We start from the raw sequence: 24,824 nt of genomic DNA, 5'->3' as shown, positions 1-24,824 counted from the left end.
TTCCCAGGTTGGATCCTGCCTGCCGCTGACCAGGATCTGTCGGCATTACACATATTCAGGAGGGATTTTGGCCCCTTTTCGTTATTTGAACTTCCACACCCCACTAATGTTAGGGTGCCCTTCTCCCATAGGTTCTGAGGCCTTTTACCTCAAGCCTATTATATATGTAAATTACTTATGGTGACATTCTTGTGGTCGGACATCTGTTCCTTACTTAAAATGTCTCAAGCTGGTGTAAACTGGTATCTTGCAGTTTAGTCACTTTAGCATTCTATCTTATGATCTAGGGTTCCTCTTGGTTAACTGTTTACGCTAAAGCTTTTGGGGCCTTAAGCCTTGATCAGGTTAACTAAACTGTTGTCTTACAGGCTTGAAACCTGTAGGCTCATTGCATTACTGCAATTTATAAAGTATATGAATAAATAAATAATGTATAATAAATTTATTTATAATAAATAAATAAAGTATGAGGCTACTATATTACTTCTTTCTTTTCCCCTCAATTTGGGACTCATTTGCACTGTTTTTGAACAGGGCCTTATTTTCTCCTGCATTGTTTTTACTGCATATAGGGGTGTAGGAAACTGGGGGCCTAGCTCTCTTCTGCCCTACATCTTGTGCTGTCATTTACACTGATGCAACATGAGGCCAAATGTTACCATTGTAATCTGGCTTTTTTTTTTTTTTCCCCACTTCATACTGGCATCCACAATGACATAAAATACAGAGCAATGGTGAATCAGGCCCTGTGAGTTTCAACTGACTTTCTTCATCTGTTTTCCATCAAAGGGAGTGAGTTTTGTTCCCCTTTACCTGTCCCTTGCAGAACAGACAGAGAGCCTCCTAAATTCGCACCTGCCCTGAGGTCTGAGCAGAATTTAGGACGTGCATGGTAGTCCTAAGATTCTATGTGGCTGCTCTGGCAGCATGGCTCCTTCATGGCACATAGGGTAAAAAGAGTAAGACTATCAAGATCCCTTTCCTCCCACACCACACTTACATTTAGACGGTCTTTCTTTTTCCTAAAGATTTTAAATGCCATTTAAAACTCCAGGAAGGTGCTCAAACTCTGCCATAATGCACTGGCTGAAAGGGACACATCCCATATGTAAAGCACAAGGTACTTCCCCTGAGATGTGAATAGAAAAGTCCTGTTTCCCGAAAAGACAATGGCCCTGATCCTTCTCTCACTGAAATTAATAGAAAACTTGTCAGTGGCTTCAGAATTATACCCTGAAATGATTGGATGGAGCCAAGTCACTGGAACAGGTCATTTTCCGCTGGAATGCTAGATTTAGATGATTGAAGCAGCAAGTTGCAGTGGGAGGAACCGGAGCAACTTCTGCAGAACTAAGAGGATGAAGAGGCCAGAACTCAGCCCTGTGGTATCCCTTCCAGAAGAGAGGGTGCTTCTGATGGAAAATCAGTGAATAGAAAGGGAATGGATGCTCATGGGAGTCTGACACTTTCTCCCACATGCTCTTATTAGGGCCCTACCATATTCACGGTCCAGTATGGTCAATTTCACGGTCATAGGATTTTAAAAATCATAAATTTCATGATTTCAGCTATTTTGGTGGCTATCACATGTGCAACTAGCTGAACAATTGTATATTTGTAGTCTCCTTTCCTGAGATAGTAGCTCCTTCTGTTATAATTTTTGTAGCCCTCAGTAAGTGCACACAGTGCTTTACTAAAGGCACACTAAGGGATGGAGTACACTAGAAAATTAGATCAACCCAGCTACATTTCTGAGGGGCGTGAAAAACCCACACCTCTGAGCAACATAGGTAAGGCAACCTACATCCCCATATAGACAGTGCTAGGTTAACAGAAGAATTCTTCAATCAACCTAGCTACCACCTCTCTAGGAGGTGGATTACCTGCAATGATGGAAAAACCTCTCCTGTCAGAGTAGGTAGTGTCTACACTTGAAACATTGCACCCCTGTAGTGTTTCATGTGTAGACAAGCCCAAAGATATGGTCCCTGCCCTAAGGATCTTACTGTCTCATGGCTTGACCTTCTATAGCATGGATATAGAGTGTAGATTGTAATTCAAAGTAAAATTCAATGAACAACACAGGAACTGCAGGGGAGCCCAGTTCCGCCCTGTTACAGTCACTAAGTTACTTATACCTAGTATGAGGGCAGGCCCGTATAACTATACAGAGCACTAATCTGGTGAAGATCATTGTTATGGCCCTATTTCCTCCAGCTTGCTCAGTCTCCTCCCAAACTCTGCCCCTTTACTCTGTGCACTTCTCAGTACAGGAGCAGGTAAACACAGGACTCAAGAGGTGCTGCCACTCAGTAAGGAACACCATGCCTAGCGCTTAATCACACCTGGTGCTCACATGTAGACCCCACGTCCATTTGTGCTGGAGTGCAACAGCCTTGTGCCCCCTGCTATCACCTCATGCAAAGACTGACATGAGCAAAGCTGAAATCAGCAAAATGAATATAACATACAAATGTGGTATGGGAAAATGCTTCAGATGCAAGAGTGTCTGGCAGCATCATGAGCACTTAGTAACCTCTTACACATTAAAACATTCAAAAAGCTTGCACTTAAATAAGACCTGTTCATAGTGTGTGCTTAGTGCAAGCTCTTTGGGGCAGGGACCATCTTTTTGTTCTGTGTTTGTACAGCACCGAGCACAGTGGAATCCTGCTCCATGCCTAGGGCTGCTCGGTGTAACTGCAATATGAATAATAATAATAATAATAATAATAAATTAATCATGCACAGTAAGGGCCAAATTCTGCTCTAGGATGAATTCACGAGGATCTCATTAACAGAAATTATCACATGCACATCTAAGGGCAGAACTTCCACATTAAAGTACCCTGAAGATGCTTACACTTTACAATCAGCTCTGGGAAGATCGTACCTTTCTTGGTGAGTCCCCCCCGACCCAGCAACCAACTGTATTAAAATTCCACATTCATCATGCTGCAGGATTTGATTTTACAGTAGCAATTGTAGTTGTCCTCATGCTTTGAGTGGGAGATACTGCGAATTCTGGTCTACCTTTAACTACTGCAGGTGGTGGCCCTAAACGAGCAGGGAAATGATCTATTCTTATCCCTGTGGATATTCTTGGTTCCTCCAGATCAGTATTGTTCATGAATTCTCTGTGATCAGGCTTTGATGTTTAGGGATGTGTTTGTTCAAAATGATTTGATGAATGTTTTCCATGAACATGTTGCAGCCTATGGATGGCAAGCAAATTACTTCCCATTGTTTGTTGTTAGTTTACACACACGCATATAGTCCGGTAGCGCTCAGAGAGTGGGGAGACTGCTACGCTAGGGGAAATAAAAAATAAAATAGGCAGATATAGTCCCTGCTCAGAAGAGTTTTACAACTTAAAAAGCATTTGAGTATTCACTATTTTGAATTGTCCTTTCATGCTGTGTGACTGGTCAGCTATATCACATATTGTTTCTGCTCCCTGATTAGATGACTCCCAAACCCTTTGGAGACAGCCAGCATTCCCAGTGGGATTATCCAAGTAGATATATATTGTTATAAGTATTTGTAGCCCTCTCCCTTTCTACAATCATTCACCATGAAGAAAAATTATGTATGAATGGTTGCAGAAAGCAAATCAAAGGGGTTGAAATAGCATCCAAGTGATCAATTGTTTTTAATTATGAAAACATTAATCAATACTGCCTTGTGATATTCACCCACCTGTGGCTGCATGGCACACATGGTAGGTAAGATCACCAAGGTACTGCTCATTTGATATTTGTTTGGGGATAAAAAGGGAGCTCTAGAGATGTCAGTGCAGTACCATCCATAAGAACTAAATTTGATTAAAGGGGGAGAAGGAGAAGTAGGGACTGCAGTGGAAAGGAAAACACTTTTCCATTTGTTTATTATTGTATTTAATTAAATGTACCCAGGGTTAGGTCCTTGGGGCCAGATTTTCAAAGGTATTCAGGCCCCTAATGATGCAGATAGGTGTCAGGTGGGATTTTTCAAGTGTGCCTCAGCAGGTGACCTAAGCAGCATAACTTACTGGCTGTAATTCATCAAATAGCCTGACAATGGCGACTAATAATTTTATTATGCACTGACCTTTACAGTATTTCTGTAGTGTAGACACTGTGACACTGTTATTTTACTATAAAAACTGGCTATACCAAGAATTGATCCTAGACATTGAACTGTAATGAAGCTAAAAGACACTTTCAACCTGATTCACCTCTGATTTACATTGAAGTCAATGGAGTTACACTGGTTTAAGCAAGAAGACAACCCACCCCTGGAGCTCTGAACAAAAAATATATTTTAAAGTTGAGTCAACACAATAAAGCATGAAAACTGGCTGTGTGGGAGACTTCCTTTCATCATCATGCTGTATCAAAAGCAATGCAGACTTCTCTAGTTGTTTTTAAAAGTGCTTCACAATAATTTTTTCATTTGAGAACCAATATGAAGGTAGTTGCAGGCCCTAGACCTTGCAAAGTCTTGTGTTTGAACATATCTATATTTATTAAGGTTAAACCCATAGGCACGGTTCAGGTGCGATGGTATCGGTGGTTCTTTACATGAATTCATCATGGTTCACTGGTTTGTAGGAACTAAGCCGCAACTTTGATACAGCAAGTGAATTCTGATCTCAAGGGAAACACATTTTCCCTCATAAAAGAGGGGTTCTAAATATTAAAGTCCAGATATACAAGAGTGCGTAGTGGTCTTTGAAATAGTTAGTGAAGTAACCTATATTGTATCTATTCCAAATTTATCCTGGAGAAATACCTGAGTCATGTTACCGTAAGGGGGGAGGTGAGGTTGTTGCCAAGTACTTGGGGGGAAAATACAAGACACGTGCATGGCTGTTGGAGGGGCAATGCTAAAATCACTCAAGCTTTTGGAATATGTAGTCAGGATTTCAGTGGAATTTCAGCTCTTATTCTGTCCAGTTAGTTTATAAAGGTAATATAAGGTAAGCTACACTACCCAGTCCTGATGACGTTCAAATCCGTCGTGATATAAAATAGCAGTTCTAACTAAGATCTTTCACAGGAGTGAGGCTCCAGCGGAGTGATAATAAACTTCAGTAAAATCCTTCATTGTTTTAAAGATACTTTATATGCTACAAATACAACAAGAGTGAAATAAAACACACCAGCCTATTTATAATCCATACAAGAAAATAACGCACCACTTTATTGCTACTGCTTAAGAAAGAAGCTCAGACAACACAGTTATTTAGATACAAGCACCAAAGTGAGAGAAGAAAAAAAAATCTGTACTAGCCATGCCATCACTGAAGCCTGCTCTAGATTCCGAAGGGTTAAGCGCTTTGTGGCGAGGTGGGATAAATTTCACTTAAATTCAATTCTTTGGCAAGCTTGATTGTTTTGACACCTGCACTATGTGAGGGATGGCATGATCTTCTTTGTTGGCTATAATGGCACATCTTCATTATTGTTCTAATACTTTTTTTTTTTAAACACCCTAATCTTTCTCTGGTGCCAATGATTGTTACAATGCTGAGATGTTTTATTTTCTTCTTTCTCCCTTACCCCTCTATTGTTGCCATAGCCACGACAGTGCAATACTGCTGGTTCAGGGCAGTTTCTGTACTGTACCGCCCTGAGCTTATTGTTTAAATCTTTATTATTCAACTGTTCTGAAGATTTACATTTTTAATGGCTTATTTATGTAATCCCATAAATAAAGTAGCAGAAAAGCATCCCACACAAATGAGTGAATCGGGGTTTGAAAAAGCTGCTGAAGCAGGTCACACAGGTCTCAGCTGCGGGGCCTTGATTGGTATCGACGATGTAGCCACTGTAGCAATGGACTTAAGACCACCCAGTCAGCCCAAATGCTGCATTACCAAGGAATAGTAGGATGGGCTATAGTTCAATCTCCCCTATTATCAGAGAGCAGAGTTCTACTGCAAAAACCATTTCAGTCTACGACTCATTACCCTTATTGCTTTGACAGCTGCACCTCTCCCGCAGTAAAGTTTAGATGCTTAGCTTTTCCCTACAAGCAGCTGATGTTTTTAGTTTTTTTTTCCCTTAACCAGTATATTACTGGGGCTGATAAATTCCCCCTAAAGAGTCTGTGAATTCGAGCACCTGCCTGAAGAATTTGTTTTACAAACTGAACAGTGAGATAGAGATATAGTCTAACAATTCACTTTTTAAGCTTCCACCAGCATTCCCCCTTCCTGCTCCCTCCTAAATACAAATCCTTGAGTGAACTGTAAATCCTTAGGACGAGTGAATGAATTAACAGCTAAAATAGCTAAATGAAAACGTGATGAGGATACTTTACTTTTAATAACCTAGATTTTACCCAGTACCTCTATAGTAGATCTTTAACACTATAGCATATACTGCCGAATATTTATTTTAAAGCATTATTTCATAGTTTGAAATATGCTGCTTAGAACATAGGCATTATCACAAGCTTAACACACTCTATAGAATATTCGAATTTGGTTAACTGAAATTCTCATCACTAGGGATACGCTTAAAACAAAAAACCCTAACTCACCCTGATCTTATCGAAGTGGCACATTCTTCTATTATGGCCCCTAAAAACTCCTTGCAAATAAAATTATAATACTTAAGTTGGCAATAGAAAATTAATTAAGCAACATTATTTATTATATTTACATTAAAGTAGCTATACAAGGCTCAACCAAGATTGAACCCATGTTGTCCTGTGTGCTGTACAAATACAGTCCCTTCCCTGAAGAGCTTTAAAACCCAAATAGGCATGACAGATAAAGGTAGGAGAAAGGAAATACAGGAGTATTATTATTTTATTTTATTTACATTTTACATCTGGAAAACTGAGCCACAGAAGGTTACGTGACTTGCCCAAGCTCATGTTGGGTCTATCTACACTGCAGTAAACACCCAAAGCTGACTTGGGTCAGCTGACTCAAGTTCAAGGGACTCAGGATACAGGGCTATTTAATTTCAATGTAGCTATTTGGTTAGGGCTGAAGCCAGGCTCTGGGACCTCACAAGGAGCTGAGGATTCCAGAGCCCAGCTCCAGCCTGAGTCTGACCTTCAGTTAGTAGGTGTTTTACCCACTCTGTTTGTTACTTAGTTGAATCTATATCTGCACATTCCCTGCCTGCAGTAATGTAATCTGTGTGTGTTTCTTGTGCATGAGCAGACCCTTTACAAAACTGGCAATGAGGAAAATATAAGAATGGCAATTAATAGGAAATTTAGCAGATTTAATGCAGAAGAGGTGGATTGGCAGCACAGGCAATTGGACCTGCCTCAGTACAGGGTCCTGGACTGATGACATCTCAAGACCCCTTCCAGCCCTACATTTCTAAGATTCTATGATAGAAAGATTGGGTCACTATTTTCTGGCAAATCAGATTACAGGTACTGATAAAAAGAAATCAGTCTTTCTCTGTGATTGTGGCAGTAGAACCTACTTTTCTTGAGGAATTTGTTACAACCTCAGAAATCAGAAGATAAAAGTTTAGAAGACCTTCAAAAGAGCTTGTCATAAACATACAGGTAAGGGTAGCATGAAATCCCTCCTTTACCCATAAAGGGTTAAGAAGCTCAGATAACCTGGTTGGCACCTGACCAAAAGGACCAGTAAGGGGGCAAGATACTTTCAAATCTGTGGGGGAAGGTTTTTGTTTTGTGTTTCTTTGTGTTCTCTCTGGGTCAGTGAGGAACCAGGTCAGGGAAAATACATCTCTTAAAGACATACCTGAACTAAGCATCTAAGATTACAAATTGTAAGTAATAGGATGGAAATGCATTAGATTATCTTTTGTTTTAGCTTGTGAATTTTCCCTGTGCTAAGAGGGAGGTTTATCCCTTTTTTATAACTTTGAAGTTTTGCCTAGAGGGGAATCCTCTATATTTTAAATCTTATTACCCTGTAAAATTACCTTCTATCCTGATTTTACAGAGGTATTTCTTTTACTTTTCCCCCCTTTATAATAAAGTTCTATTTTTTAAGAATCTGATTGGTTTTTAGTGTCCTAAAAACACAAGGGTCTTGTCTGTGCTCACCTTGTTTACCTATCTGGTTGGTAGATTATTCTCAAGCCTCCCCAGGAAAGGGGGTGAAGGGGCTTGGGGGGATATTTTGTGGAAACAGGAACTCCAAGTGGTCCTTTTCCTGAATCTTTGTCTAATTCACTTGGTGGTGGCAGCAGTAATCATTCAAGGACAAGGAAGGATTTTTTCCGTGGGGAAGTTTTTAACCTTAGCTGGTAGAAATAAGCTTAGGGGACTTTCATGTGGGTCCCCACATCTGTACCCCAGAGTTCAAGTGGGGAGGGAACCCTGACAGAGCTTAACAGAGCACTACACACAAAAGCCAAGCATTATTGTATAACACTGTAAATTTCCTAGTAGATGAGGAGTATGGGTGAAACTGTAGCTGTGGATGTGGCAGAACTAAAACCTAACAGCACAGTGCTCATTTGGAAATGCCCTAGAGGATATGTTGTGGGACATATTTATTTGTGGTATTAATAATGAGAGAATTCAAAGAGAAGTGCTGGGAGGGGAACTTAATCTGGCCCAAAGCCGTCGAATTTGCTACAGCAATGGAAGCAACAGTGGAAAACTTACAGGTTTTGCATGTAGAATACAGGAACAATCAAACAGATTCAAGAAACAAAATGCAAAAGCAGCTGGAAGGGGCTCTGGCACCTGAGGGTGTTTCTGTTGTGGAAGAGCTCATTTTGCATCAGATTGTTAAATTTAAACTGTCCCAATGCCATAAAATGCCTCAAGATTAGACACTTAGGCAGAACATGCAAAGATAACTATCAACACGATCTCAAGCCCAGGAAGGTAGACCCCAAAAGACCAGAGGAAAAGGAAGAAATGAGAGGCCTTTTTACCTTGGTGGGGAGGAAGAGCCTGAGGAGGAGGTAATCACAATGTAGTGTCTACAGGGATCTGACAACGTAACGCTAGAGTTAAACAATGTCAGTACAAATGGAAGTAGATACAGAGGCTTCAGCTACCGTGGTCAAAGAACATACACACAAACACTGCAAAGCAGGACTGAGCCAACCTGTGAATGCAGGAGAGACACTGCATACCTACACTGGAGAATCCATCCAGGTGGTAGATTTTGTGCTTGTCCCTGTAAAATATAAAAGCCACAGAAAAAGTTAGCAGACCTAGTGATCCAGGGACAAAGACAAAATTTGTTAGGTAGAGATTGGTTGCAAAAATTAAAACTGAATTGGGAGGAAAATTTTAAATTAGACCCTAGCAAAATACCAGCACTCCAGGAAGTCCTGGCTGCTGACGTAGCCATTTTTAAAGAAGGGTTAGGGACCCTTGTCTTTTAAAATATTAAAGTGATGGCTGAGTCATAATTCAACATCAGGATCATGTCTGCTTGTGGAGTGACTTGAAAGCAAACAGCCTCTGCCCTTGGGTGATGCCCATTTGGACAGCTGAGGTCAGGAGATGACACAGTTTTGCCAGGAATGCCCAAGACAGGGGTATCCACAGAATGTCCCAACCAGGAGACTGGGAAAAGTGTTTTCCACCTTGAGGGTGGTGCCAGCTGCCGAGGAGAGGAGCAAACCCACCAGAGAGAGAAGAGTCCCATGTGATTTAAAAGAGCACATCAGGTTGTAAATTAAGACAGGAAGGATGTAGTAAAGTGGTTTTCAAAGGGTTAACTGTGTTACTCAGAATACTATGGATTGGAGCCATCCTCCACCCTTCCCTTACTTCCTGTTTAGGTAGAGGGTTCCTGCCCCCTCTATTAGGTAGTTGAATATAGCAGCAGCTTCCCAGCCTGCAGGACTGCAAGTAAGCGTCTTTCTTGTGCAATGAGTGGCCCCTTTACAAAAGGTGCATTCACAAGAGACTGCCAACGAGGAGCACAAGGCCCACACTCTGTGATCATGACACCATACATGCTAATACCCTAAACCAACCACCCTAATCCTTCCCACCTCTACCCCAACATACATGCTCCTTTCAGTGTGGCCAGCAAAATCAGAGTTCAGACAAGCCAACACTGGGAAGTGAGTTTCAGAGCTGTGAAAGTCACACCAGCACCCATTCTCTTTTAAATGAAGCAGAGATGGCGCAAGGATGACCTCTGCTGATGGCAACCGCTGTGATGTCCCACAGAAAAAAGCAAGTCTTTCAGGCTGCTGGGGCCCCAAATTGCGTTAAGGTCTTTTTAGATCCAAACAACCCTCATATTCAACCCAAAAATCATGGGAAGCCAATGCAGAATACACCAATGTAACATGTTGCATGGAGTAACGCTAACAGAACCTGGTCGTCAGTGGGCAGGATCGAACCTCAGACCTCTGGAGCTTAGTGTATGAGCCCTCTACCACATGAGTTAAAAACCAACTGTCTCTTAGCTAAGGCTGTAGAGCAGACTTTTTAACTCTCTCTCTCTAAGTGGTCTCAGTGCCACTAGATGGGACAGAACACCACACCCAGGAGGTGGGTGGGTTACACATGCATGAAGCATTACTTAACAAGGAGGGAGCTTCATTCTGCAACAGTTCCATATTATTTTAATTTTCCATGTACAGTATATTGCAGTAGCCTTGTCTCAAGGTGACAAAGGTAGGGATGTAGTGAAGTCTACATCTGAAAGAAAAGCTGGCACACTTCCAGCCAAGGAGAGATGAGAAAAAATGCTCTGGCCAGTCAAGAGCAGCTGACGTTGTGACATGATGCCCCCCCCACCCTCCTGCCCATTATGATCCTGAGGGGAAATGGTGGGTGCATGCCATCAATTAAGGAGCTTGGGAAATTTCTGCCATTATTTCTGAGTTCCTCCCCTAGCCACAGGTTATTACTTCAGATGGAGACAGGGCCAGATCCTCAGCTGGTGTAAAGCAGCCAAGTTGTACTGCAAATCTGTGTAGCTACACTGATTTGGTCCAGCTGAGGACTGGCCCATACAGTTAGGTGTGACTCATGTACACAGCATGCACAACCCTCTTAAGAGCCTCATAGTGTTTACACTACAGTGGTTCTCAAACTTTCTGCTGGTGACCCCTTTCACATAGCAAGCCTCTGAGTGCAACCCCCTCTTATAAATTAAAACACTTTTGTATATATTTACATCATTATAAAGCTGAGGCAAAAGCGGGGGTTGGAGTGGAGGCTGACAGCTCACGACCCCCTGAGGGGTCCCAACCCCCAGGTTGAGAACCCCTGATTTACTAGAAGGGACATCAAATGACAACTTTGAGGTGTTCAGTGCAAGAGTGTCCATCAGGTAGCTAAGCACTCACCCAACACTACCCTCTGGACTCCCTCAAGGAGAGGAACTGGGCCTGTCCACAACAATTCTTAGTAAGTCAAGATTGAAGGAAAAGGACAGAAAATAATACACACAAGCAAAATTGTTTCCAACAGAACGTTTTCTGAGATTTGAATGAAGCACCAGCTGCTCTTCAATCCCTCCTCTTGTATCTAGAAATTGAAATAGTCTCTGACTAATAAGCAGTGTTGTGGGGGGCATTAGAAATGGAGAGAGAGAACAATATCATGAAATTCCTGCAGTGAACCAGGTTGAAGGAGAGACACTTTTACATAAGTCCTAAATATGGAGTGCTTATCTTTAGGCACCCAATTTGACAGTTTTAGCTATTTTCCTTGCCATTCTCTCAACCTTTTTCTATTACTACTACCGCTCTTAATGTTTTTTTAAGATAAAATTACCACATTTGAATGCAATATTCAAAATGAGGCTGCAGCATCAATTATACAATGACATATTTTCAATGTCATTTTATTACCTTTTCTGAATACATTTTTTGCTTTGTTGTGTTTAGTTTTGACTAACCTGTAAAAGAAAATAAAAATATCAGTTGCTCTAACTTAGGAGTTGGTTATTATCTAGCATATCTCTTTCTTTCCAAGGCTTCTAGAATTCCTAGAGTTGACCAAACTCTTTGGCCCTGACTGGCATCTTTTGAAATGGATTATCCAATTCATCTCCAAAGAAAGATGGAGAGAGGAAGAAGAAAAGAGAGGTAGAAATGGGGAGTGGGTATAGGTTGGGGGGGGGGTAAGAATGCTAATAGAGACCATCCAAAATATGTTCCCACCACATTTGTAAAAAATCAATTTTAAAATGCATCTATTTCTCCTCTGTAGCTCTTTTTATGTCTTCCTGTTCCTCTCTCTCCATTTTTCCTTATGCTGTTTTTTATTCCTGTGACTTCACTTTTTCTATTTCAATATTCTTCCTCTTTCTCTACTTCCTGATCAATTCTTCTCTGTATGCATTCTCTGAACACAGGAAAGCAGCATGAACTATGGGAAAAAAACATTTCTCTCTGTTTACACTCATTTCCTTTTTATTTTCATTGAAAAATATCACATTACACATTCCTAAAACAACCTTAATACTGCCCCTACTACTTACCCACTACCTGTGTAACAGCTATAAATTCAGAAATTTCTGAAACTATTAATGAAAATGTAAAACATTCTGCACACATGGATTCTTTTCTCTCCTCCTTAGCAATATGTTAGATTGGACAGATGAATATATTATTCCGGAAAGAAAAGGATTACTTGTGGCACCTTAGAGACTAACAAATTTATTAGAGCATAAGCTTTCGTGAGCTACAGCTCACTTCATGCTTATGCTCTAATAAATTTGTTAGTCTCTAAGGTGCCACAAGTAATCCTTTTCTTTTTGCGAATACAGACTAACACGGCTGCTACTCTGAAACATATTATTCCAGGGTTTGCATATAGAAGACCAAATTTTCATTTATACTAAGGTCTCTTTAACACCAGTCTGGCAATGTAAAGAGGCCTTATAGTTGGTTTAAATGTAATTTATTCTAACTTTGTCCCCCTTACATTGTAAAGGCATGTAAAGGAGCTTTAGGCTAAATGAAAAACTGGCCCTGATTCTGTATCTGGAAGGTGGGATATCTAATTGACATAGAAGGTAAATAGGCAAGATATAGTGGGATTTCAAGTCCAGAGAAAGAGGTTCGATGCACTTTACTGCACTTTCTTCTTCAGGGCAAAAATGTTGTTTCTGGACTGCATATGGAAAATAAGATGTGAGATATGTGCTCTTAACTGGGATGGGGGAGATGCAGGTTTTCCAATCTGTAGTTAGTGAGACACTGCACCCAATATTCTTCATAATGATATGATTATGACATAATTATGTTGCATCTTGGACAAGATATGTCTTGTGAGGTATCTATGGAAAAGTTATGATTTGCAGAATATGAGTATCCTATTTGTATCCATGTATCATTTTTGTATCTGAAGTTATGAATATTATGTATCTGTATTTCAAATGCGCTCACTCTGGGTAACACCCACAACTAGCCTTTCAGGTACAACAATGAAGAAGCCAGACTGTGCTGATGGCTCATCAACAAATACAGTGGACCGTGGAAGAGCTTAGCCTTCCTGTGAACATTTCAGCCAGCCTATAAGTAATGGCTGCTATGACTCAGCTGATCATGTGACCAGACCATGACACTGAACTCCATTTTGGTGCCTGTATTTTTCCACAAACTAGACTGGGAACTGAGTTTGGAACAAAAGGTTCCAACCATATGGAAAAGCTATAAAAGATGGGTTGTGATATCATCTCTTGGCCTCACTCCCCACATAAGAGACTCCTGGAAACACCTGAGGAACAAAGACTGAACTGGGGGAAGTGCTGGTCCCAGGCTAAAGGGATTTCTAGCCTGTGTATGGAAACTTGGTGGACTGCTTGTATCATCAGTCAGGGTGAGAAATTGCTAATTCAAATCCTATCCATCTAGTTTCTAGTATGTTAGACTTAGTTTGCATTTTTGTTTATTTGCTAGGTAATCTGCTTTGATCTGTCTGCTATCATGTATAATCACTTAAAATCTATCTTTCTGTAGTTAATAAACTTGTTTTATATTTTTTATCTAAAACAGTGTGCCTTTAAGTGAAGAGTCTGGGGAAAATCTCAGCTCAGTTAACAAGGCCAGTGTGCATTGTTCACTCCACATTGAGGGAGGGGAAAACTGAGTAATAAATTCATACTGGTTGGCCTTTTGACCAGGGCAGGGTGGTACGCTTCTGGGGTTCTAGGCTGGAAAGCTGGGAGTATCTTGGCTGTAACCTCTCTATTGTTGGTGCATGCCGTGGCTGATCAGAGCCTGCATGTAACTGCAGCTGGGTGTGTCCCTGCCTGTGTGAATGCTGGTGGGATTGTAGGACTGGGAGCAATCTTCAGCTTGTCACCCAGAACAGTGTGAGAGGGAGCCCAGGCTAGTGAGTCAGAGGGCTCAGTGGTACCCCAGCTACAGGTGGTTCCCAGGGGGAACCTGTCACAGATAGATCCTACATTCATGCTCCCCTTACAAGTCCCCATTGTAGCAATCTTCATGGAATTTGGAGGGAGGAGCACAGGTTGCTGGAGGGAAGAGGTTGGAGGAGGCACAGGAAGTCAGTCTGTTTGTCCATGGCTAGAATGCCTGCTACCGTTGTAGCACCTCTTTAAGTAGCTTTCTTAAATAGCCAGTTTAGTTTTAGAAACATGGAGATTTCTTATATCACTACCCAGCATGTGTTACATGAAACACACAAACTTCCCTGAGAAGAGTGAACATTCCCAAGCTATAGTCCCACTGTGATGGACCTGTTCAAAGCTGCTGGGCTGTGACTCCCCTATGGCAAACAACAGGAGGTTTCCCAGAAAGAGAAGGTGCTGCAAAAGGCAAACTGGGGTGAAAAGGTGCTAGCAATAGGTTAGTTTCATCAGGGTTCCTCACATCTGAAATTCACTCCCCAAAATTTTGTTAATCTACAAGGTGACCAGCTACACCTAGGGTTATAATTGTTTTAACTTGCATTGTCTTTGTTGGAGAGTGCATTACATTTAAAACAAACAAATACAATTAAAAAATCCTGAAAGATATACAAAGTTGGGCATCTTTCTATGGAGCGTGGAACATTTTTCCTAATTTTTCTTTTACTAAAAGGTCTGGTTGCTACTGCATATGGTGCAGGTTGAAGTCTAGGGGCTTCCACAGCAGCCCACCCACTCACTCATGTGTTGTAAATTGCAAGATTGGAGCATAGGTTATTAAAAATGGCTTTTGATGCTAAAATGGAGAAGGCCATACCTCAGTTTTTCTGTATCATTTAAACGGACAGACAAGAAATGAATATATAACAGTGGTAACACTTCATATGAGTAGCTAAATTATAGCTTGTTGAATATTTTTAACATAAAATAGGGGTATTTTTTAGTTTTGACTGTCTGATAAACTTTAAATATTATAGACACTTTATTATTTGTCTAGAAAATTAAAGAAAAAAATAATGTATTTTTTTACTCTGAAAATGTTTCAGTGATTTGTGAGTTCATCCACGAAAGCTATGTCCCCTTTTATGTTGACAATCAATAGTAAATAAAGCAACAAAAACGGTTCTAAACCAGCGGTTCTCAAACTTATTTGATTATGGCCCCCCCCCGCCACACGAGTACATATACCACTGCCTAGATCTGAAGGCAGAGTGACGGCTGCTGGCCAGACACCCAGCTCTGAAGATAGTGCTGCTGCCAGCAATTCAGAAGTAAGTGGTGGCCAGCAGCCACCACTTTCCTAAAGCTTCTCACGCTACTCCAGAATATATACTGTGCTCCCCCCCCATCCCCCGGTTTGAGAATCTCTGTTCTAAACAACTGCCAATGGAATAGCCCATGTTAATGCAAACACAGGTAGTTTTATGCAAAGACAGTGTGGTCTTGATTGTGCAAATCTTCATTCATGAGCAATTACTGGATAACAACATGAGCACAGACCACTGACATGAGTAAACGATTGGTGGATCAGGCCCTATATTAGCAAATTGAATAATATTCTTCTCTGAATGCAATTAAAATGTGTTTTGCTACTACTTACCCAAAGAAAGCCTATTTTTGTGTTTGTACAGTTTCATTAGCTGAAAAATTGTTATTAATGGGCATTCTGATAGGGCAGAAGAGGAAATGTGCTTCTCACTAATCAACTTGCAGACAAATAAAAAAACAGTTCTGTTTGTGCAGAAAAAAGCAACCCCCTCCTGCTACATTATTCCATTGATTTAAAAACATTTACATCTCCTTTGTTAACTAGTTTTCAGTGGTTGTTTCATAATCACTGTGCAACTCTATTATAACTGCACCTCAACAAGCTGCTCTGTGTAGAATCACAATTTACTTCGCAGCTAGAAAAAAATCTGTTTTTAAACTTAAGTCTGCCATACATCAAATCTGTCAGCCTTTTCATGGACATTCATGGCTTTTATGGTGCATTGTAAATAACTCAAATTGATGTTACAAAGGAGAAAAAACTGTACAATGAAGTTAAGAAGAATTGAACATTGTAATATTCCTGTTGTGGATTTTAAATCCTTCCTAAAACAAAATATGGATGGCAAAGCATATAAAAGTGTACCATAAAATCAACTGTTGCATATTTTAATTACATGTATATTTGTTTTCTATGTTGAATATATTACCTTGACATAAATTTACTGTTTAGGGATTTTTTCCCCATCTTAATTTTTTTTTAAATATTTGAATCACTTGAAAATTCTTGTAGTTATAGTAATAACGGTATCCTGTGCTGAACAAAGCCCTCAGTAGCAAACTATGAAACCAAAGGAGGTAGAGTTAATAGCCAATGGCTATCAAGTTAACAGTAAATACTTCAAGTTATTACTACCGTGACATTATTTCATTTAAATTCTTGATTTTTTTTAACAAAGAAAAACCTACACAAATTGTGAAACAACTTCTTAATGGTAAACTGTTTGTTTATTTTATTTTAAAAAGGGTACAACATTGTTTTGGTCCTTCCTGCTCTCATTTCTCTATTGTCTTACAGATCAGCCAGGTGCTTCTCTAGTACACTGCAGTATGCTTTGTTAAAATTGATACTAAATTGCAGTGTAGAGAAACCTCCCTTTTTGAAATAGTCATTGCAAATTTACTGAGTAAAAAGTTGCTAGACTGATAGTAAAGTAAAATTAAGTCCTTTATTTATTCTAGGAGAAAGAGCAAGGCCAGTGCAATGTATGTTTCCCCAAACTGTCCCAGCAATGTCCCTAAACACTATTCAGGCAGGAACAGCAATAAGATGGCAGTTCAGTCTCCAGCCCCATTCAGCCCTTGACACCCTTGCTGGCAACCTCAGAAAGCCAGTTAGTGCCAGCTACATCTCTTTCTCTGGGATGATACTTATATGTTCCCCATCATCACAGCATCTGAGGCACCTCACAAGCATTAATATGTCCTCACAACCACCTTTCTGAGGTAGGAAAGCATCATCATCATCCACACTTTACAGATGGGGAATTGAGGCACAGAAAGAGTAATAGGTTTACCCAAAGTCACAGAGGAAATCTGTGGCAGAGCCAGGAATTGAACCCAGGAGGAATCTCTCAAAACCCATCCTTCCTCTCTTCCCTGACCAACTAATTTTATTCCACTAAAATTAGATAAATACAGCATAACAGGGATGGTAGATTTCTCCTCGCCCCATTTTGGTTGTTCAGCAGCAAAAAGATAGAGTAGTCGTCATTCCCTGTAGTACTGCTGAAACAGGGAGGAAAGCTAGCTGCCTGTACTATTTGCCCAACAAACCTATTACAAAGAATATAGTCACAATTCAAAGTTTTTGTTTTTTTTTAAATATACCTCTTCCTACCACTACTTTGGCATTTAAGGGTTTATCTACACTGCAAATATAATGGTCAAGGAATCCACCTAAGAGATGGCAACATTCACTGGTGGGACTGAAACATGTCCCTATAACATGAGAGAATAATGCTTTTAAGACAGGGAATACAGAAAACTATGATCATTATTGTTCTCTTCACCTGATTTGCCCTTGCTGTTTCAGAATGTTATAGTGTTACCATGTAAACTGTTAACAAGCTACCACTTTCCAACCAAGAGGAAGCTGTCTTTCATGGGCAGCTGAAATAATTCTCTCTCTTCCCTAGTGAGCTCACAGAGTCTATGAAGCAAAATTAGCATTTGTAAAGTGCTTCGATATCCTCCAAGGAGAAGTGCAACAGTGTACTACCACATTATGGCTCCCACCAGCACAGAGATCATTGCGTATGGAGAAGCAGAGGCACAGAAATGAGTAGTCTGCTTGTTCTGCTACCAGGAAACAGTTGCATGGTCCCATGAGGGGAGTTTCTCTGAAGTGCCTGCCAGCCAAAAGTATCCCTCCCGTGGGAGACTTAGTAAATTGGAAGCACAGCACCACTCAGTATAGTTGCTGCTTGAAGAGACCCAAAATAATACTTTCTCCCCTTCCTTTTTCACCTTTGCTGAAGAATTGTTGGAGGGATTATTTTAGGCCCTATCACTGCATCCTATGTACATATCCTTGATCTGGTCAGTTTTACCTTCTCCTCAAAACAGGCTGGTGTGTTGTCCCAACAGGGTACAGTAATACTACTGGCTTCAGATGCCTAACATCTTATGTCTAGATTAGAAGGATTTGAGGAAGGAGGAAGAAAAGAAGGGTGGGGTAGAAGAGGGCAAAATGTGACAAAATGTTGGTGGGAGGGCAACATTGGGCAGGGGTTCCCAAACTTTTTTCCCTGAGGCCCACCTGTACAGCTTCAATAGGCATTGTGCCCTACTATTAACACACATCTGTCAGGGAGAGGGTCCCTGTGGGCATGTGCAGCCGTCTTGTCACAGCAGGGACCACAGCCAGCAAGACAGCAGAGGGGCCTGGCAGGTGCCACAGCCAACCCCCACCGCCACCTTCCACCTCAGCAGCCCACTGAGGGTCTTGAACTGGTCACCTGGCAACCCTGCCTGTCACCCACCCAACACTCTGGCTGCCTCACAGACACCCACTCCGTGGGAATTAGAAAAGGGCTTGAGGGCCGCCAACGCTGGGCAGAGGCAGGCGCTCAGGCTGGGCCCAGCTGTTACCTTGATGGTCCTGATCACGGCATTGTAAATTCCAGGCAGAAATAGAGGGGCAAGGCCAAGCCTGATCCCTGGGGGGTCTGCGAGGCTGATACTCCAGGGGGCCTAATAGCCCCAGAACACAAGATGCAGCAAAGTGAGAATGGCCATAGGGTTACCAAATTCAAGTTCCCAAATAGAGGACACTGCTGAGGGGAGAGGGGATACAGCTGGGGAGTACTGGAGGGGTGTGGGTGTACTGAGAAGGGTATTTGGGGTGCTAGAAGGGGTACCTGTAGCCTCATTGTCAAGGTGGGGGGCAGTGTTGTTCCCTAGCATGGTGGCAGGTGCAGGCTTGGGACAGCTCAAGCCCCTCAGTCAGCGCCTCTCTGCAGGGCTCTCCCCCTCCCAAGGATGGAAGCCAAGGCCAGGTCCTGTCACCCCTCCTAGCCAAGCTCTGAGGCCCCACGACAGGGCAGGTGGCCCAAACAAGAGGTGCCCGGCAGCTCTGCTTATAGCAGCAAACCCTCCAGCTGCCCTGGAAACCACCACCTCTTGGAGTCAGCCCCTTCTTCTCCTCCTCTGCTCACCGCCTGGTGGCTCTGCTTCACTTTCTGCTGCCCACCACGGGCATTGAGCTCCTCTGACCCTGAGCCACCGCTGGCTGCCACTCTGCCAATGTATACAGTTTGAGGGAGGGCACCCCCCCATGCATCCTCACTAACTCCATCCATGGCAGACCGCCTGGGACTATGTCACAGCCCACTGTCTGGGAACTCCTAGCCTAGGGAACACAGATCTAGCTACAGAGATCCATGCCTTCAGGACCACACAGCTGGACTATTACAACTCACCCTATTAGGGACAAGCACCCCAAATCATGAAATCTTCGAGTAGTTCAGAAGGCAGCAGCCAATGTTCTGTTTAGTACTAACTGGTTACTCACAGAATAATGGGTAAAAGTCAAGGTTTGTTAATTTTATCAAGTCCCTCTATGGAATTGGCCCATGACATTACAGAAAACTATCCAACAGCTTTGTTCCTTGGGAACTCAGAAGCTGCAGGTCATGAGAAACAAGGCTTTGGAACTCATTACCAGAGAAGGGAAGTGACCACAAAACTCACGGCCTTCAGAATAAAGTATAAAACTCACTTTGTTCAATGAACCTTTCTCACAGCTGCAACTAAACTCAGCAAGGAACAGGAGGAGAAAGAGGCAGAAGATAAAGAAAAATCAATAGGGTTTTTTTTTTTTTTAAATTTTCTTTAAAGCTGCATAGCCCCAACAACTATAGGGGAAGTAGGGAGCAACATTAGACCACTAGCATATTTCTTGTGAATTTGGTTCTCTTGGGATGTGCTCAGATGGATATTATTATGAGAACCTAGACAGACAGAGATAAAAAGAAGGGGGGGGGGAACAGAAAAGGTAGAGACATGCATGTCAAGCTGTCTTGAGTAGCTCACAAGTGTGAGTGAATGCCAGTCTCAGGGCAGACTGTCAAGAAGCAGGGCACAAATCCTAAACTGATTGTGAGTTCTATACTTAGATTTCACCAACTAAGTAACAAACATGAACCACTCAAGCACTATAGCAGCCTAAGCATGGAGTCACAGACAGTCCCCTTGGGTACTCTGGTCTCTTGCTACCCAGGCAAACTTGCCTTTGTGACAGATGGTCCCTTACACCAAAAATCACAATAATATTCAGGTTACTCCCAGTCCCAATCACTTACCCTAGGTCAATTGTACCTTAAAACTCACACCAAAGGTAACATGTATAGCCAATCCTATAATAAACTAAAGATTTATTAACTAAGAAAAAATAAGAGCTATTTACAAGGTTGAAGCAGGTAAACATGCACACACAAATGAGCTACAGTGTTTGGTTTCAAAAGTTAACAAAAACTGCTGTGATGTGCAAGCTTTCTATGTCCTCTAGAGCTAATCCAAGCCAAGTAGCTTGGGGATCCTTTGCTTATGCTTAGAAATATTGCCCACTCCAAATTCCAAGCAGCATAGTGATACACTTCCTTCTGGTCAGGGATTTTTATTCCATTCCCCCAGAGCTCAAACTCATGGGACAAGCGTTTGTGCCTGTCTCCTCTTCGTGGGTGTGGGGAGGCAATCAACAAAGTCTTCGTCCTTTGATGTTTCACAGTGCCTCATTTGGTTTCAATAGGCCTTCTTGGGTACAAGACCAGTACTTTACATTAATAAATGCTTCTTCCTATTTGGGGAGTTGCACAGTTACGGAGGTTTACAATGCAAACACTCACCATAATTTTATATCATGGGATATAGATGTTATAAATGAGATCAATACATGGAGCATCCTACAAGCATTTCATCAAGCCTAAACACTAAACACATTCTTATAAATAGGGCCCCATCAAATTCACTGTCCATTTAGTAAATTTCACGATCATAGGATTTTAAAAATCTTAAATTTCAGTTTCAGATATTTAAATCTAAAATTTCAGTGTTGTAACCATGTGGTCCCAACCCAAAAAGGACCATAAGGCCAGCTCTGCCCCACCCTCAAAAGTCATGACCCCCCCTTTCCATACCAGGCCACCTTCACTTCTGCTGGCGGTGGTGCTGCCTTCAGAGCTGGGCGCCCACCCAGCAGCCACCGCTCTCTGGCCACCCAGCTCTGAAGGCAGTGCAGAAGTAAGGATGAGAATACTGCGACTCCCTACTCTAGCCAGATTTCACAGTCCATGATGCTTTTTTCACAGTCGTGAATTTTGTAGGGTCCTACTTATAAACTTAACATCTATTTTAACAATGCTAATATGGAGATGAGCCAGACTTGTTTCCAGCTACGCATTTGTCAGTGTTCAGTGAGGCCTAGAGGCCTTGGCATGATCTGGCACCTAGTCTGCCAGAGTCACAACGAGCACACGCAAAAGGAATCCCATCTGGAAGAGTACCTCATCAGATCAGAAGCACTGCCTCCTAGGAAAGAGGGACATTTGGTCACACCTAGGAGGCGTGCCCAGGGTGGGGCCCCACTGTTTTAGGCACTGTACAAACAAACAGTTCTTTCCTTGCAGAGCTTATAATCTAAAAAAAGATGAGAGAAAACACTGATAATCTATTGTCAGAAGCCCAGAACTACTAATTTACAATCCCTCCCAATTTCCCCCTCAAACAACCCTTCCCACTCCCTTTCCCTGAGTCTAGCTACCAAAGCCAAGATCCTTTGCTACTATTGCTCAGGAGTTCTCTTCCCATCTTCACTGCCCCCACAGCAGAACAGTGAGCCTCACTGTGGGAAGAAATAGGAAGGGTTTTTCTCCCCATTTTATTTTTCAGAAACCTGTGAGGGGTGTGCTCAAGACCACTTCCCTGGAGGGTCGGGGTCCATGCTCACCCCTAGGGGAGGGGGCCCACACGACCTGGTCTCTGGCAGCAGCTCAGAGCCATTCCCTCTCTCCATGGAGGGAAACACTGAATTTTGAAATTCTGAAGTGGGGAAAAAAAAATGTAGGCATTAAAACTCTTATTTTTCACTTCTATATTTCCTCTTTGGTATGACACAGTCCTAATTTAATATATTTCTGTATTTATTTAAAGCAGTGGCAGATATACTTAGTAGAATTCATATGGTAATATTCATGACTTGTATTTACAGTATAATTTTTTATGTTATTTTAAATTTAATGAAAAATGATTATTGTTGAAAGTTAATTATATATTGTGGCCCATGAAATCTGCAATGTCCCTTTAAGGAAGCCTTTTAAAAAGACTGAGTCCTCTATGCAAGAGTATTTTTAAGCTATCACGTTTAGGTTTTATTCTAAAGTTAGAATCAAGCAATTTTAAAATGTTCACTTTCCCCAAGTTTACAGATGATACATGATGCATCCTCAGTTAACAGGTTTCAGATTTATTCTCAACTCATTTGAAACAAAAACTAAGCCATATGCTCATTCAAATAGTTATGTCTGAGGATATTTAAATCCCAAATGCTTCACAAAACAAGTAATCAGAACACAGAGAATGAGACATACAGAGTATATTTATGTGCAATTACATTTATGAATTTTACCACTACAAAACTGTCATACAGGCATTGAAAGTTATTACATCAGTGGTTAAAAAACAATTTTTTAAATCCTTGCTCTGTGACTCTAGTATTATATCTAATTGTAAAATTCACAGGCCTGGATAGAGACATGGTAATGTTAGTTGCAGAGGTTGTTTTCAAAGCACTGTCTCTATGTTTTTCACACTACTTCCTCTGAAGAGGAAGTCTAAATACGGACAGAAGTATTGCATCTATAGTTTATTACTGCTAATATTTGTCATCACTTCTGATCAGTTTGTAGAACATATGAGAACAGATGAATCATATTACATATTCCATATTACAGATAATTCCTCCTAGGTATTAAAGCTAACATTGCCCATTTTAAATTTATTCTTAACACTAAAGAAATTATCTATAGAAGTCAGCAGTTCTTTCAGTAGATAGATATTGACCTCTTACAAGCTACAGAAAGTGTACATGTGGGCTAGGAGTGCTCAAGTCTTCCTTTCTTCAGATCTGATCTATCCTGCAAAATTAACATCAACACAAATGAAGTTTTTTTAACTGAGTTTAGCATTAAAGTTACCATTAATTTTGCATGTAAATACGCATTTCCTTACATTAAATTCCAAAAAAGTAAACTGACTAAAGAGTCATACTGAACAATGAAATATATTAACTTGCAACACCCACTGAGAGCAAGTCCCTAAGTTTAATTAGGGAGGGGGAGAAAAAGGGAGAAGTACGCAGTTCTAAACTAATCAACAAATTAATGTTGTACTTTATTTTCTCTTAAGGAGCCCCAAATAAAGTCCTATAAAACCACTCCAAGGTTATTTCTCACAAAAGCTAAGAGATCTGTATTGAAGATCTTCTTTTTAAAAGACTAACAACATCCCCACAGTCCAAGGTTTAATTACATTCTTGGCTTATAACAGCATGTATTCATCACCTTCTCTGTTTGCTTGGTCACTTTTCGTACTTATCCTTTGTGTGCCGGCTCCTGTGCCGGTACCTAGGAGGAGAATAGCTGACTCTTCTTCTGGCCTGAAGCTGGGTGTGTAGGGATAAGTTCTATGTTTCTTTGGTTTTTCTTCTTTCCTGCTCTCACTTGGCTCAGGTGGTTTACTGTCCTCCTCCTCCTCCTGTTCATGTTCTTGGACTTGCTCTTTTTGGGAGGGTAACGTGTTCTTAATAGTATTAATAAGAAATCTTTTATTTGTACCTGCAAGAGGGCACTTCATCCTGTAAAGACATTTCAAAGTAATCATAAAATAACATCTTAACATAAATATAGAAGTTCCACATGAGAATTCCCCACAATTTTTAGAGAGATTCAAGTTTGTGGTTTTGGCTTTCCTTGCATGCCACCTAGTGTAAACTGTGAGTACAGAAAAAGACATTCAGGATGTTCCCATTTCCCTTTTATCTTAGTCTTAAGGCTGGAAGCAGAATGGCCTGCGTTACTTTAATAGGGAGGAAATACAGTTAGAGAAAAAAAGATGTGGAGACTGAAGCTTACGTTACATTCTACATATGTGGACTTGCATAGTTCATATTAGAAATTTGTCACTGCTTAAATTATCTGATTTTTGAATAATAATATATTCCAAAGTCTGAGGGGAAAGGGCTCCAAGATCATGTTTTACATATTCAGTGTATTTTATTTAATGAATTGAGAAATGTAGAAAGTAAAAGGCATTTTTGCATAGGAACATCAAGCAGTTATAGTAATAAAATAGATAGGCTATTAAAGTGTTTAACTTTAGATTTGGGAAATGTCTTTAAAAGAAAAGTTTATTTTTCAAAATACCAATCCCCTTTTTTCCCCTGTTATGTTTCTAATCTTTGTTATGTAGCAACTCATCTAGT

General features: G+C 41.0%; 1 protein-coding gene and 1 long non-coding RNA gene across 4 annotated transcripts in view; one reads left to right on the top strand and one right to left on the bottom strand.

Moving 5' to 3' along the window:
• The window catches only part of LOC122457911, a 69,252-nt gene that overhangs the window by 43,648 nt on the left and 780 nt on the right, over positions 1–24,824 (top strand). For 2 of the 3 annotated variants that reach the window (XR_006277636.1, XR_006277638.1), the window contains 2 exons: positions 11,893–12,005; positions 13,333–15,129. This is a non-coding gene — a long non-coding RNA (uncharacterized LOC122457911). Of the gene's footprint in view, positions 1–11,892; positions 12,006–13,332; positions 15,130–24,824 lie in introns of those variants that run through there. The other variant, XR_006277637.1, reaches the window with a different exon arrangement.
• Positions 22,789–24,824, bottom strand: part of POLR1D (RNA polymerase I and III subunit D) — a 31,319-nt gene continuing 29,283 nt past the window's right edge. Inside the window, exons 3-4 of the mRNA XM_038377087.2 lie at positions 23,905–24,197; positions 22,789–23,478 (exon numbers count right to left, since the gene is read on the bottom strand). Of these exons, the coding sequence (XP_038233015.1) occupies positions 23,474–23,478; positions 23,905–24,197 (298 nt within the window). The 3' untranslated portion in view covers positions 22,789–23,473. The remainder of the gene's footprint in view (positions 23,479–23,904; positions 24,198–24,824) is intronic.

This window comes from Dermochelys coriacea, chromosome 1, assembly GCF_009764565.3.
Source record: "Dermochelys coriacea isolate rDerCor1 chromosome 1, rDerCor1.pri.v4, whole genome shotgun sequence".
Lineage (NCBI taxonomy): Eukaryota > Metazoa > Chordata > Testudines > Dermochelyidae > Dermochelys > Dermochelys coriacea.
The sequence above is the reverse complement of the archived record's forward strand: the minus strand, read 5'-3'. Positions and strand labels throughout refer to the sequence as shown.